Source organism: Lytechinus pictus, chromosome 1 (genome assembly GCF_037042905.1).
Source record: "Lytechinus pictus isolate F3 Inbred chromosome 1, Lp3.0, whole genome shotgun sequence".
NCBI classification, from domain to species: domain Eukaryota; kingdom Metazoa; phylum Echinodermata; class Echinoidea; order Temnopleuroida; family Toxopneustidae; genus Lytechinus; species Lytechinus pictus.
In genome coordinates, this window is record NC_087245.1 from 31,519,672 (window position 1) to 31,536,254 (window position 16,583).

The 16,583-nt window shown below is 36.0% G+C and overlaps 1 protein-coding gene across 2 annotated transcripts in view; it reads left to right on the top strand.

Moving 5' to 3' along the window:
- The first annotated feature begins 231 nt into the window (after window positions 1-231).
- The window catches only part of LOC129261058 (dyslexia-associated protein KIAA0319-like protein), a 45,676-nt gene continuing 29,324 nt past the window's right edge, over window positions 232-16,583 (top strand). Inside the window, exons 1-8 of one of the 2 annotated variants that reach the window (XM_064100421.1) lie at window positions 232-603; window positions 1,042-1,314; window positions 5,325-5,486; window positions 6,954-7,100; window positions 9,656-9,682; window positions 13,390-13,469; window positions 14,609-14,705; window positions 15,162-15,368. In XM_064100421.1, coding sequence (XP_063956491.1) covers window positions 408-603; window positions 1,042-1,314; window positions 5,325-5,486; window positions 6,954-7,100; window positions 9,656-9,682; window positions 13,390-13,469; window positions 14,609-14,705; window positions 15,162-15,368 — 1,189 coding nt within the window. In that variant the 5' untranslated portion in view covers window positions 232-407. The remainder of the gene's footprint in view (window positions 604-1,041; window positions 1,315-5,324; window positions 5,487-6,953; window positions 7,101-9,655; window positions 9,683-13,389; window positions 13,470-14,608; window positions 14,706-15,161; window positions 15,369-16,583) is intronic. The other variant, XM_064100422.1, reaches the window with a different exon arrangement.

Consider the following 16,583-nt stretch of genomic DNA (forward strand, 5'->3'; position numbering starts at 1 on the left):
TCCATCTCTCTCCTACCCGTTTCCTTCCTTTCCCTCCACTTCTGCTCTCTCTCCCTCTCCCCCTACCTCTCATTTGCTATCTTCCCGCTGTTCAATACCCATATCTCGCACACACTGTTTTCTCTCCATAAATTCCAATTTTTTTTCGCAAGCCTCCTAATAATATCTTCCCATTATTTTCCCTTGTTTCCTTCCCAATGTCTGATGTACCTTCCATCACTGTACGTGCAGCCAGACATACACAGAATAAACTCTTCATGCTTGTGAGCACAACAAGACAAGAAGCACGGCTTCACACCGACTTGAACAACAGTGTCTGAATGACAGGAGACAAACAAATCAAGCAATCTTTTAATAATGCATCGATTTAACACAATCTAATCTTGGAACTCGATGCTGACAGGGAAATGGAGTCTCCAGCTGTTTATGGACAGTGCATGTGTAAATCACAGATCATCTTGCCACCAAAGATGGAGGAGGGTATGGAGGGGAAGTGTTGTAGAAGTTCATCAAGGGCTGCTGATTCAACCTTCAATTGGAGGTCACACTGGATTCAAAAGGTCACATTGCTCCTGTTCGTGATGGTGCTAACAATATTACCAGGTAAGTATCGGAATAGTTTTGAAGATATGGCCCTACTCTACTTGTACATGTGTATATTGATATTGATTGCCGAAAGGAATGATGATGAATAAACTAAGTTTTAGTCATTGAGTGCTGGTTATTTCCTTGATGTATACTTTGAAGTATTTAGAGAATAATGTTTAATATGTCCATAGATGCGTTTTAGAATTTTTATTAATTTTATTTGTATCAATATTGCATACTTTTAATCTATGCATGTACCTATATACATATACTTTTTTCACAAAATTTGTGCCTCACTGTCATTTTTTTTACTAGTGTTATATTCTGCTGACGATTATACTGTTTTTAAGTTAATAAAAAATAGAATTAACTTTTCATTCAAAATTATCATGACACAAATCATAACTTAATTGCCAACCACCCTTTTTTCTTTTATAATTTGTATTTTCACAGCTTCCATAGATGGGACATGCATAACAGGACAGAAAATGAGAGGCTATGTTCCTAGTGATGAACGTACACAAAACGATTATGAACTAATAAAAGATTTAAGATCATTGGATGAATGCATAACATTTTGTTGCCAGTCACAAGTGTGTGATATGGTGTGGATGGTGGCCGACAGTTGTTATTCTGTGCAATGCTTCAGCGAAGAAACGTGCCAGTCTGGAGAAAGCCATGATCTGCCGAGCGACACGACGGTAGTTCAAATTACCCACCAATCAGGTGAATTTTCTATCATCTTTTGGAATGTGAATTTGAAAGGACTATTTGTGAAATAATTACTAGCTAATATTCATTTTCAATCCTTAATAATACATGTACACAGGGCTTGACATAATTAGCCGCCTGGGACCCATTAGCGCCCAGATCAAATCTCTGTTGCACTTGAAAATGGGAAAAGAAGAAATCTCGGTGCCTGGATCGGCTAGCTAAAATTCCAAAATTAATTTGTGATCCCTTCCATGGAACATGTTATAAAATAATTTCAAGCTTTTTTTAAATAAGGCTCTGTCACAACGTTCCATGCAAGCCTTGCGTTTGACTTTAGGGTGACTTTTTTGGCAACCCGCTTGTCACACGCAGGTCGCCCGCATTGGAAGTACTGTATCTTGCTCGCATCTCGCACACAGTTGCCCGCAGAAGAGCATGCAAGTCTGATTTGCACACAGAAAAGTTTTGATCAAACTCAAAACTTTGTTTCGGGTTAGTTGCGGGCATCACCCCCAACTCACCTGCAAGGCTTGCATGGAACGATATGACAGGGCCTTTTGAAACAAAGATTACATGTATGCCCTTCTTTGAGATTTTCTGCAAACTGAGAACTTTGATATCTTCCAGAATGAACTCTTACTACCTTGGTAGAAATGTAATTCTTATCTTCTCGACAAAGTCGGAAGGGGAAATTAAATGGAGAAGAACTCGCCAACACCACAGATTAATGCACAATCGTTCGGCACATGTTTTAAAATTGTTTTTTGGTGAAATTTCGAAACTTGTTGCTGATTTAGTTAAAGCTTATGGTAACATTTCTCTGTACACCAGGGAAATTGTGGGTGCATGATTTTTTATTGTGTGAAGTTCATTTTCAATGCTTTCATGATCTCATAATGGAAATTTGTTCCAGGTGCCCAGAATTGAATTTCTCGAAAGTTTGTAAAATCTTTGCATCTGGCCGGACCCCCAGGAAAAAATGTTAGTGTCGAGCCCTGATGTACTCTGATGAGATTGAAAGAAAAATTCATGTGCATGTATTTAAGTAATTTGATATTTTTCATGCTATTAGCATTTTGTCATAAAACTGTTGACACGTTTTCTTGCAAATTTTTTCCAAGCAAGTTGTACGTGAACCTTTCGAGCTCTTTGTCAACATAACAGCTCATTTTAATCCCCTGGGTCTACTTGTATTCATATTAGAGCTTTAGCAAGTAGACAATTTGTCATTGGCCATGTGTTCACAGTCACATTGTCCATGTGTGTGGTGTACATGTAGGCTTATGGTGGTTTTACAGACCAAATGATTTTTTAAAAAATGAAGAAAATATACTGGTCATTAAAAAGGGAATATGCATTGTTTAATTAATAAGATATTTTTATATACAGCTATGGAACAGGACGGGATGGGATCAAATACATGTAACAACAAAAAATGTAATTTTTTTTCTTTTTTTTATGGGAAACTGTTCTGTTTCCACAAGAACTTGAAGCTCCTTGGGCAAATAAAGAAAGCTTCTTAGAATAGGCATGATATGATTCGGTGACTGACTATATTATGATTCACAAGATCAACAAATAAGTTTGGATTGTTCATTGGTTCTGATATTCCAATTGATAGGATACCAAATCATATTCAAGATATTCATCAAGCAAAATCTGTTTTGTTTACATTGATTTTGACATTTTGATAACGGATTGAAATCATTGGACTGTATTATGTCCACATGTGCACTGTACAATGTACCTGCACTCTTGAGTTTAATTTGCAATCCCACACTCTGTGTGCAGACAGCTGGAGTCCCTAAATCCTGAGATCGAGCACAGCTGTGAGAGAAGAGAGAGAGAGAGAGAGAGATAGAGTATGAGAAACAGAGAGAGAGAGGAAGAGAAAGAAAAAAAAACCATGAGAGTGCGAGAAAGAAAGACGAATGTATACATTTCATGTAGACAGACACAGAGATACAGAAAGAGAGTTGGCCATATGGTCCGTGTAATATGATATCCCCAAACAATGGTCTACCACGATGATATGTACCTCTTAATATTTGATACAGTTTGATGGCTTTCAATCAATCTATACCTGTGAGTGATTAGAATCCTTCTTGTACATACTGTTCTGTACATGTAAATGTAATATAGGTCTTAAAATGGTTGGTACATGTATGTGTATAACATTCATGAACATGCACTGAACATAATTTATATCCACATATCAAACTGAGCCATAGAACATACATGTACATGTATGTACATGCACCTGTAGCCTACTTAAAGGACAAGTCCACCCCAACAAAAAGTTGATTTGAATAAAAAGCGAAAAATCCAAGACAACAAGCATAACACTGAAAATTTCATCAAAATTGGATTTTTAAGAAGAAAGTTATAACATTTAAAAGTTGTGTTTAATTTCACAAAACAGGTATATATATGCACATTCTGGTCAATATGCAAATGAGACTGATGACACCATCCACTCACTATTCTCATATATTTTATTATATGAAATATGAAATATTCTAATTTCCTCCTCATTGTCAAGTGAAACAACGATTAATTCCTCCCTGAACATGTGAAATCAGCATTCTTCAATACTATATGGTTCAGTCAAGTTGGTCCTTGTTGTCAATCTGTAAAAAAATATGAAATATGAAGTATTGTATGATTCAAATTAAAAAAACTAAAGAAATAGTGAGTAAGAGACATCATGGTCTGTCTCATAGTGAGTGAGGGACATCATCGTCTGTTCATTTGCATGACACTGAGTTGTGCATATCACTGTTTTGTGAAAAATAAGTGAAGCTTTAAAATGTCATAACTTTCTTTCATTCAGTATTTTACATCTGATTTGGATGAAATTTTCCGCATTATGTTAGTTTGATTTTTCTCTATTTTTATTCAAATCAACATTATTCTGAGATGGACTTGACCTTGAAAGTCTCATCAACATTCATGATTGAGTGGGAACTTAGAATACCGGTAGATAAAAATGAAATTAATAACAAATTAGATTATTTCCTGTAAAAAATGATACTACATGTATAGGTTGCAATCTATGAATGGTAGAAATGTATAGTATTCTTACAGTATTGATACCAAGTATGTACATTTCAAATTCCTCTTCGGTTTATTATAATGGTTTCCTCCCAATTAATAGTGAACCATGGCCCCCATATTCCTTTGAAAATTTCAATTCATGTGCTAATGTACTGCATTTGATCAATATTTTTGACACATAATCAATACTTTGACATCTGATCATTTTGGGGTTTTTTTTGTGAAGAATTATTATTATAAATGAACACTGAAAGGTGAAATATGCTGACATTTCCTGTATGTTGCATGTACATGTATATTGCACACCTGTCAAACAGATGTGCAGTTTGTTATGAAATTGTGCATATTAGTATTACACCTATCTTGTGAGACGAAAAATCCTGTACACCTCACAATTCAATTTATGGAGAAATATACGTGATTTATTATATGATGACCTGAAATAGTATCTTCTCCCAAGTAATTTGATACCATATTTGTATGGCATATGTTTATGCTTCAATGAACAGGATATTCTTGAACTGTGATGTAAAATTTGATTTACACTTGCAGTATAAAGCATCATTGTACATGTAAACCCCCTTTCATTATGAAAATGATGATCATCACCATCATCATCATCATCATTATAACCATTATCATGATCATGATCATCATTATCATCATCACCATCACCATCATATTTTTTTATCCCAATCACCACCTTCATCATCATCACTGTCATCATCACCATCAATATCATCATCATAATGATTATCCCAATCACCATTATCATGATCATCACCATCACCACCACCATAATCATCCTCACCACCATAATCATCATGACCATGACCATGACCATGACCATCATCATCATCATCATCATCATCATCACTGTTATCACCATCTCCATTATCTTTGCTTCATATGGATATCTAAACCAGGTTCCCTATTCTGACATATTTATTTTCTTGTCAAACTAGATCACGCAACAACATCCAGTAGGCAGTGTACTCCAGGATTCGATGACTGCCCATACAATGAAGTGTGTCGGAGAGACCCGATGTATGAAAGGAATACTTGCCAGTGCCAGGCTGGTTTTTCAAGGGATTTGTACGGGGAATGTGTCTATGATGAAAGTGCATGTAAGTAATACTCAAGCCTCCAAATCCAAACCTCCAAATATGCAAGACATTTATTTGTATTGTGCTGCACTCAACCCAGGTGAGGTATAAAAGGGATGCCTGGCAGGAATTTATTCCTTTAAGAGCAATGTGCAGAATAGCTACTGTGCTATTAAAAACCAGGCTAATTATGCTGCATTGTTATGTGCTTTTAGACACTTATGTATCATTCACCACAAACCTATGTACAGTAATCAAGTATGATATTATAATATTTTTGTCTTGCCTTCAAAGCAGAGCGAGACTATAGGGGCCGCTTTTCCGACAGCGGCGGAGTCATCAACATTGAAATCTTAACCAAGTTTAAGTTTTTGAAATGTTGTCATAACCTCGAAATTATATGGACCTAATTCATAAAATTTAGACATAAGGGTAATAGTGTATCACTAAAGGTGTAGAGGTGTTGTGGCTCAGTGGATAAGTCTTCGGACTTCGAAACACAAGGTCCGGGGTTCAAATCCCACCGCAGCACTAGCGTCCTTTGGCAAGGCGTTTATCTACATTTGCCACTCTTGACCCAGGTGTAGTAAATGGGTAGCAAGGAATTCCTTGAATGCTCAATGCGCCCGATCAGGGTAGCCGTGCTAAAGCCGGGGTAATAGTATGTAGCGCTTAGAATCATTTGTATTAAGCACTATACAAATGTTGCATATTATTATTAAAGATCCTGCCTGAGTTTCAGGGCACATGATTAAGGTCAAAGGTCAATTAGGGTCAACAAACTTTGGCTATGTTGGGGTTATTTGAGGAAGTGTCATCATAACTTTTAAATTTTATGGATCTAGTTCATGAAACTTGGACATAAGAGCAGCAATATATCCCTGAATACCCTGTGCATGTTTTGGAACATGGCCAAGATCAAAGGTAATTTAAAGGTCAATGAACTCTGGTCGTGTTGGGAGTGAATTGGGATGATAATTAAGAAAGTTTATGGATCTACATGTAGCTCATGAAACATCGACATAAGGGTAATCAAGTATGAATGATTGTTTTGTGCATGTCTTGGGTCACATGATCATGGTCAAAGGTCATTTTTGGTCAATGGACATAATATTTTATTATCATATGAGTGTTTTCTTCTGTGAATAATTATTCATTAGCTGTTTTCAAAGGCAGCACTGCTGCTATATCAAATTGCGTAATGCAGGAGAGACTGCCAGAGGTGTTCCACTTGTTTTTAGTAGCTTCCTGTGGAAAGTCATTTCAAATTTAATAAAACTGCAAATAACCAGAATAAAAAACCAGCTGATATGATTTTTTTTGGTCTCAAATTAAAGAAAAGATTCCTCTCTTATAAGTGTCAAGTTTATAGTAACACATATTTAATAATTTATTGTGAAATCTATCTCTGAAAATGTTTTTTTTTTTCTTCTTGGGATACAGTGTATATGAACAGGATTGACAGAATTATTTGTTTTATCTACCTAGATACTGGATACAACAGCAGATCACAGACCTCTCCCCCTCAGCCAGAGGACCTTGGCAACCTTAAGCTCTGTTACAGTGATGATGATTGCGAACAAGGAGAGTTCTGCTTTGGCCTTGATCTTTACGACAATGGCATATGTGCATCAGGTACGGATACACCTTTGGTTTGCGCGCAGGCCGCACCTGCCAAATATTCCAAAATGTAAACCTAGGTGGCATGTCATCAGTATCTTTCATCCGAAGAGTCGTCAGATCTGACAACTCTCCTTGGTTTTGATTGACTGAGAAGTACTGTAACTATGGTAACTCCGATAAAACAGACGTTGTTTGTAATAGCATTGTCGGATGTTTTATCCAACAAGGTCTGTTTTATCCGACAGTTACCATAGTAACATTGCTTCTCGGTCATTTAAAACCAAGGAATGTTGTCAGATCTGATAACTTTTTGGACAAAGTTTGGTGATTGGCCACTTTAATAATTTATCCCAGTTTGTCCAATGCAGCAGACAATGGACATTTGGTCTCTTCCCACACAGTCTGATCAATGAAAATTTTGTCTCAAAACTATTTGGCGTTATTGTTACATATTCCATTGGGTGATTTCAAGTCCTTTGTTGGTGTTGGAAGCGCAGTTTCGATTGCGTTTTTCCCAGCTCCAGTACCTATTCTGAGTTAACATTAATAATCCAGATCACAATATTGACAGCTCAACACATAGGCCCAAGTTCACAAAGGTGGTTTTGAAAACCCACGATTGAGTCCATGGTTTATGCAGATTTCCTGTATAAATTACGCTTATTTTACCGCGTATATTTAAAAATGTCCAATGCTGATGTGCGGTTTTGTCACAGTGCGCCAAACTGATGCCTGTTGCCGTGGTTATCCACGCTACTTTATTCATGAGTCCACTGTTTTGAATTAATGAGTCCGCTCTTCAAACAGTGGACTCATGAATAAAATTGCGTACTTAACCATGGCAACAGGCGTCAATTTGGCGCACTGACAAAAGCGCGCATCAGCATTGGACATTCTTTTATACACGCGCCCGATACGTGGTAAATTAAGCATAATTTATACAGGAAATCTGCATAAACCATGGATTCAACCATGGGTTTGTTTGGGTTTTTTTTGGTCCATATTGAGTGACCAGGACCAGGACCATCTTCATTTTATGTTTGGTGCTATGCCCATGTAAATATTGACCTAACACCAACACCAAAAGGTCAACACTGAACTTGAAATCACCCAGTTACCGCTTCCAGTTTAGGCTTTGCTATTTTTTTTTCATACTCACCTGGCCAAGTAATAGACAAAATGATCATGAGATGAAATATGAGAAAAGTTGTCAATCTGACTATCTGATTTACCTGGTGGGTGTTTCATAAAGCTGTTGTTAAGTTACAAGTGACTTTACAAACAACTGGTGATCCTTTCTTGTAGTAAATGGTATATTCATTGGCGATGGTTTAGCGCGTAAGAAAGGATCACCAGTTGTTCTGAAAGTCGCTCTAAACTTATGAACAGCTTTATGAAACGGCCCCCAGGTGGTTTCATAAAGCTGTTGTTAATTTACAAGTGACTTTACAAACTAGTGGTGATCCTTCCTTGTGGTAAATGATACATACCAAATTTCCATTGATGTTGATTTGGCACCTATGAAAGGATCACCAGTCATTCGTAGAGTCACTTGTATTATACGAACAGCTTTATGAAACACCTATCTGGGGGCCGTTTCATAAAGCTGTTCATAAGTTAAGAGCGACTTTAAGAACGACTGGCGATCCTTTCTTATGCGCTAAACCATCGCCAATGAATATACCATTTACTACAAGAAAGGATCACCAGTTGTTTGTAAAGTCACTTGTAACTTAACAACAGCTTTATGAAACACCCACCTGGAAAATCAGATAGTCAGATTGACAACTTTTCTCATATTTCATCTCATGATCATTTTGTCTATCACTTGGCCAGGTGAGTATGAAAAAAAATAGCAAAGCCTAAACTTGAAGCGGTAATTGGGTGATTTCAAGTTCAGTGTTGACCTTTTGGTGTTGGTGTTAGGTCAATATTTACATGGGCATAGCACCAAACATAAAATGAAGATGGTCCTGAAAAGTCACTCATCTTGACTTGGTTTCTACTAGAACTGGTTGGATAGCAATTATACACTTTTGGCGCTATATGTAAAACACCATATACCACATGTCCCCCCCCCCTTCCACTAAAATTCTATGGTCAGTTGAAATTTTATATTTATGAAGACAAAAAGCCCATGTAACATACATTTACCCTCACAGTGAATTTATGTCATCATTTTGCATCTTGGCACTTTCAAATATCATTTCAAAATGATGAGCTCTTCTTTCTCGTATTAAAAAAAAAGATTTATTGCCCTTATTCGGATGAGGTTTCTGGCACACATTACTGCAGTCACATTTTTCCTACAATGCCAGCACAGCGAGTTGAAAATAGCTATTTTTAATTTTATGTTATATTTTACGAACTACCTGGTACAAAAAATTGAAAAAAATAAACCAAAAAATGATTTAAAAATACTGGGATAGTTTTGCATGATGGCATGTTCTTACATGTATCTGAAGACATTTGATTACGCAATATATATATTTGTCTTGAACTGTGTGTACAGTACTATCACTATAGTATTGTTTCTTTATATGTATTTCCTCATTTCATAATTCTAGCTGCACATTTTCAAAGAAAGCGTGAAGGTAATGATGATAATTGTCCGTGTTTGCATGATACTTTAACGAAATCATTGCTTTCTACTTTGCTTTGATTCCTTTGATGGATTTTTGAATTTGCTTTACTTCTTTTGCACCATTGCATGAAGGATAATACACAGTACATGATTTGCTTTTGAGAGGGGGGGGGGGGGATAGTGAACACCCATCATTTTGTTTTTGCTGCAAATTTGTAATGGGACTTTGAATTCACCGGTGTGCCCATGTTTGTTCAAACTACATAAGAATTTCGTCTTGTCCCTTGTTTTCTTGACTTGTTTCTTATTATAACCCATAGTCCTTATGAACTTCAAAACTGTTCAAAATATTAATTTGATATTTAATTTCTCCTTTTCACTTGGGATCTGTTCTGAGATGCACTTCCAGTGCCAGGAGAAATAACTGACTGATTATCGTGTACGGTACATGGTAGAAGTGGACAATTATTTTGAGCCACAAGAGGATTGACATATGTTCAGTTTTTACAAGGGTTTTATTTGTGTTAATTTTGCGTATGAAAGATCAAATCATGGCCGTACACAGATTTTTTTTTTTTTTTGGGGGGGGCAAGACGTATGAAAAATATTGGAAGGAACTAAAAAGCAAGAGAACAAAAGCGACCAAGCTTGTTTTGAGACACTTTTGTTTCTTCTAAATAAAATTTAAGGATTTTGTGCGTACTTGGTGAATTTTGTGAAAATTTTCATTTAAAAAAATTTTACTTTTCAAAATTTGGCGTATGCACCATAGGGAGCAGTGGGCAGTTGCACCACCCCCCCCCCCCCTCCTGAATTTTGAAAAGTTGAATTTAATTCCGGGGGGGGGGGTGCAACTGCCCGCTGCTCCCTATGGTGCATATGGCCATGGATTAAAAATATTCATGCAGAAATTTATCAAGACCTATACTAATAAGTGTAAAAAAATATTCATTTCTGTGAACACTACCATTGCTGCATGTGCTATTAACCTCTACATGAATACCCCCCCCCCAATAAGCTGTAATTGTTATTTATAGTACATGTACTTATTTATTAATAATTATTGTGTATTCCTATTTTTATTGTAAATTTATTTACTTATTATCATTTTTTGTTTTTGTTAGTGGAAATCCAAGTTTAATGAATAAGGAATGAATATTCAAAGAATCCTTCAATTATGAATACATTGTATTAGGTACCCCCTCCTCCATTTACTGTGTCTGTAGTGTGAAACTAGAATTGTGTCAATAGGTCTGTATGTTTTATTAAGGTAATAAGTCATATGAAGATAATAAAATGACAAAAGAATGTACATTTTCTGTTCATACAGTATATTTTTCTTCATATACCGCATTACCGGTAGTTTTCAATTTGGTCTGGAGTGTTTGGTGTATCTTTTCATTTCTTTTTTGGACTAAGGATTTCCACTTTTACTGCATTGGAAGTTTGTGAGTTTGCAGCACTTTCCATAAGATACATGTATATATGCAAATTTGATTAGATTCAAATGGTAGAAATATGATATGATGTTTGATATTTCAGTGTCACAAAGCCAGCACTGCTGCTATATATTGACTAGCATCATGCAGGCAAGCCTGCCAGGGGGGTATTCCACTTTCTTGGGGATTTGATATTGGTCAGGGGGGTGTTTCATGAAAGGACTTGTCGGACGTTTTATCCGACAAGTCCCATTTTATCCGACAGTTACCATAGTAACAGTACATGTACCTCTCAGCCAATCAACATCAGAGAAAAATGTCAGATCTGACAACTTGTCGGATGAAAATGTTGATGAAACACTCCCCTGATGTGTTTTTATTTTTATTTGGACTTTCTAATGGAAATGATGATTTGCACAGTTGATCTTGTTTTGTATTGGAAGTTTGTAGCACTATTCTATGCTCTCACATCCTCTGTAGGAAACCATGCATGCCAACATTAAAACCAATCGGATTTGCTATAGACAGAGGTTTAGGTTACTCATGCTTTAAATCTCTAGATTTAAATCTCCAGACTCATGTTTTAAATCTTAAGATTATCAACCTATGAGCAGTCAAAAATAACTTGAATCCCAAAATTGAGTATTATTCACACATAAAAACGGGGGGGGGGGGGGGGGGGGGGGATGGAAGTGCAAATGCATTACATGTACCTAGGATAGAATGTAACGTTGTAGTAAACCCTGCTATAGTGACCACCTGTATTGTGGGTTCACTTCTCCATAAAGACCATTAATTTGGTTCCCCAGTTAGAATGTATTACAGGAACATGCCACCCCTCCCCCCCAAAAAAAAAAGGCAGATACCTTATATTATTTTCCTTGGTCTCTGTGAGTTTTAATGACTTAAAACGTGGTCTACAATGTACATGTATATAGGAACAAATACATGAGACAGTTTATATGTTGATATGCATGTAGACTTTTTAATAATTTAATGGTAAAATTCAGAGACAGTACCCTCAAGTGATTGTTAATTGACACCTTGCCCCCCTCACCTCAAGAAAAAAAGGATGAATAAGAAATAAAAGTTGTAGTACTTTATATCATGAATTTCCAATTATGGGTCAATGCTGGCATTGGATTCATAATTCTATAGGCCTACAGGTACATGTATTCCATTTATACATGTTATTATTTTTTATATGTCACTTTCATTTCTAGCAAGATTGAATGATGATGCTTCATGTATTGTGATAACCCATGATCATACTATTCTTTGCTTGCTTGCACTATTCACACAAGGGGAATTTCATCCCGATGATAATTAAGTTTTTTTTTGATAAATTTAGAGAGAGAGAAAAAAAAGTAAACATTTGATGAAAATTTATCAAAGAAAGTCAGTTTTAAGTTTTTAAATTTGTAATATGCTACATGTACATGTATGCCAGCAGCTCCCCCATATACCATGTAAATATGAATTCCATAAATTCCCATTTTTTAATGCCCTATGATGAAAAAAATATATCTGATAGAAGGGGGTACAAAATGATGTTTCTTATCCCCAGCATGAATAAAATCACTTTCAATATGTTGATCGGATTTCTTTATTCTTTCTCTATCCTTTCACACAACATTCTTGTATGAAAGAGCTGTTCATCTTTGATGAAACAAAATTAACTTTTAAAATTCATAACACCATTTTTTAAAAGGGATTTTCATAAAACTTTCACAAATATTTTTTTCTGATTGATCTCCTTTTATTAAAACTGACAAGTCATAATCATGGTAAACTTCCCTTTTAATGATATGTATCTTTGCATGTTGAATCACATTTTATCTTTTTCAGCGTACATTTGAGTAGTTGCTTATTTGCTGAGAATGCCGTGACTATAGACGTACACTGTTTTGATGAATATTGAATTGAATTGATTATTTTTTTGGCCAATAAATATAAATTCAGTGGTCACTGGTTATTAAAAGAAAATTGCATATCACTGGCTTAGTATCTAGAAAGCACTGATGAATGCTATGTAGTATGTATATATAATACATACAAATGCATTTAACAATGTATTGAATACAGAAGTAAAACAATTACATATCCTCATTCCGCATTTGTTTCATTTGGGACTGGTGGTTTGTTTTTATTACGGACAGTATACATATTCACATGTATACCATCACTTCTTACAAATTAACACTGCTGAGGATAGTGTCATTTTACATAGTTTTTCCTGTAATTTTAACCTGCAGTATGATTTGTATTGAATTCACAGATTCTTTACGAGATTTACCCACAACTCAACATCCTTTAGCTACAGAGACGAAAAGACCTACTCTTGCTATCAATAACACTGTAAGTATCCTTGGAAAGGGTTTGATTGCACTGATATCTGAAACTCTTTTGATATAGTAGTGATGCATATGATTTATACATGTAGCACACTTTAATAGATGCTCAAGTAGCTATGGAGAAAATTAGAGAAAGGAAAAAAAATGTATACATGTACGTTCAAATTTAACAATGAATACATTACGTAAATTTATGTCTGTCAAAAAGCACTCTAATATACATGTATGTTTTAGGTTGCCCCTGAAGGTGGGCATTAATGAAAAAGTACAGAAAATTCTGTTAGTTTAGCTTTAAAAAAATAGAATTCATCTTATTGTACATGTTGAAAAATGCAATGATTACTTGTACATGCTTTATTTTTTTTCAAATTATGATTAACTTGACACATGTGCAGTGTACATATGGTAGGTGTTTTCTATTTCTATATATTTTTTTACAGGGGAATTGCTTTTACATTTAAATTTGGTATGTTGATAAAACACTTTCTTATGTGAATAATAATTTAAAACATGATTCTCTTATGGACATCTGGGCCCCATCTTACAAAGAGTTAAAATTGATGCGATCAACCACAAGTATGGATAGCCAGCAACACCCACATCTAAAAATACATGTTTGCTCGAAAATATTTCTAGATATGATGTATTTTTATAAATTCATTGATTTCTTGATGATTTGGTGTGATTGCCTTTGTTACAAAGGACATTTTTTGAATTTCCTGTAGAAAAAATTATGACACTGAAGGATTTCCATAGACTAACGATTGATTGGATTAATCGTCTTTGTAAGACGGGGCCGTGGGCCCCTTCTTACTAAGAGTTAAGATCGATCCAATCAACCACAGCAATGTCAACATCTAAACTGCATGCATATTCAAAATATTTTCTCGATATGATGTTTATTTCTACCTCATCATTTTCTTGCAAATTCAATGTGTTTCTCTTTGTTTACAAAGGACATTGTGATTATTTCCTGTAGAAAAATGATGACAATGATGGCTTTCCATAGTTGAGGCTGATCGGATCAATCATGACTATTTGTAAGACGGGGCCTTGACATGTGTTTTGACAGATGCAGATTTTTGTAATATATAAATGAAAAAATAATGATGAATTCATTCTTTTATATTCTTCTCCGAAAAGACACCACTCCAAACGGGTGAAGTTAGTACCAGTGGACTGATAACCCCCTCTGTGGTAGAGATGCCTGCTAAGAAGGATGGCAGTGATTCAAGCAATGGTATGTATTTACACTCTCATTCACTGTATGTTTTGTTTTAATAATGATGTGTTTCATTTTAACCCATTAAAATTTTTTTTTTTCCATGATATTGTTGCCCTTTTCTGAATAAAGTCATTGTCAGGGCCCTGGGAACGATTTTTTTACTGGGGGTCCTGACATAATTTTGACAAGCCCCCCCAAAAAGGGGGGGGGGGTTCACTAAAAAAATGAAGGCCATTTTGGTTTAATTTTTCAATTTTTTCACACCTACCAGAATTCCTAGGGGTGCTTCTGCACCCCCGCTTCCCAGGGCCATGGTTGATGTATTAATAGTGAGAGAATGAACCCACACTCCTGAAGAAATATGAATTTGGTGAATAGGCATGGAAACACAGTCAGTCTGATGTCTTCATCACATTTCCAATTTGAGGTTTTTAATTAATTTCCACTTCCCGTATGCTTGTCTTTTTACAGGCACTGAGGTTAAATCAAGTGTTGTCGTAGAAACGACCGTGAACACATCTGATGGTAACGAACATATCCCTGATACCACCCCCTTGTTGCATGATCAAAACCCCACCACCGCCCCCCGTCCGACAACAGCACCACTTCTTTCATCTCCTCTGCTAGCTACCACTTCTACTACTTCTACTACCTTAGGTAGTGGGGGAACGCACCCCTGTGAGTTTCGTTCTCTTTGCATGTAGATGTTGAGCCTTTATTTTGGGTGTCTGTTATTGAAGCGTAAAAGTGCCACCCAGATGTTCAACGGGGGAGGGGGGATGTCAAATTGACCCTCATCAATGAATTTTGTGACTACGCCGCCACACAAACTTTTTTGTACACGCTGGTTGCTGACTTACTACTTTCAAGTCTTGCACATGTTTTGAGACCAGATTTGCGATGACTGAGTATACAGTTCCGAAATAGTGCAACATTTTGTAAGTGCATGTCTGACCCCAAATTGCTCAAAAACATGATTTTGTGTATAATGTCAAGTTTTTGAAATGTCATCACAACTTTAATAGTAGTATATGGGCGAAGTTCATGAAACTTGGTCATAAAGTCAGCACTGCTGCTACATGTATATCAAATCGCGTAATGCAGGCGAGACTGCCAGAGGCACTCCACTTGTTTCTACTTTTGTCGGTTTAATAAATGGAAGGGATGTCTTAATGAAGAGATTCAAGATCTCATCATCTGATCTTTCACTATGAGATATCAACTTCCCACAATAATGACCTCAACATCTGGGGGGCACTTTTACGCTTCCAAAGTCTGTTTTTATTTTTTCTCAAGTGTTTCAAGGGCTTTTCTGTCCTCTTGGCAAGGTTTGTTCCCAAAATTGTTCCGTAAAGTGACCGAGTGTGTGGAATTTGCTTGTTTGGGTATTAAGGTACCTACATGTATTGCACTTGCATGCACCAACCCTCAAATGATTCTCAAGCAATTCTCAAACAAATCGCAAATGATTCTCAAACAATTTCCAAACAATTCTCTAACAATCTATAAGTTGGTTTGCTCTTTGAATACAGGAGTATTTTTCCTGTACTCTCTGAACACTAGATACTGCAGTAAGAAAATTTGGGGGATGTTTTATAACAAGTTAAGTTTGACTTTAATGCTTGAACACCAAATTTGACACCTGGGGCTCGTAACACAAAGCTTAATAGCAATGATCGTAGAACATTTTTCTATGATTGATTGCATTGACTATAATGTGCAATCAATCGTAAAAATAAAGCGTACGATTAATCGCTAACCTTAATGTTACGGAACCCAGGTCTAATTGGTTGATATGCGTTCTGTGCGCATGATCTGACCAGTGCGGTGATGCGTTATATACTGCACCTGAATGAATATTAATTTTTACTCTACATTGCACTTAAATCTTTG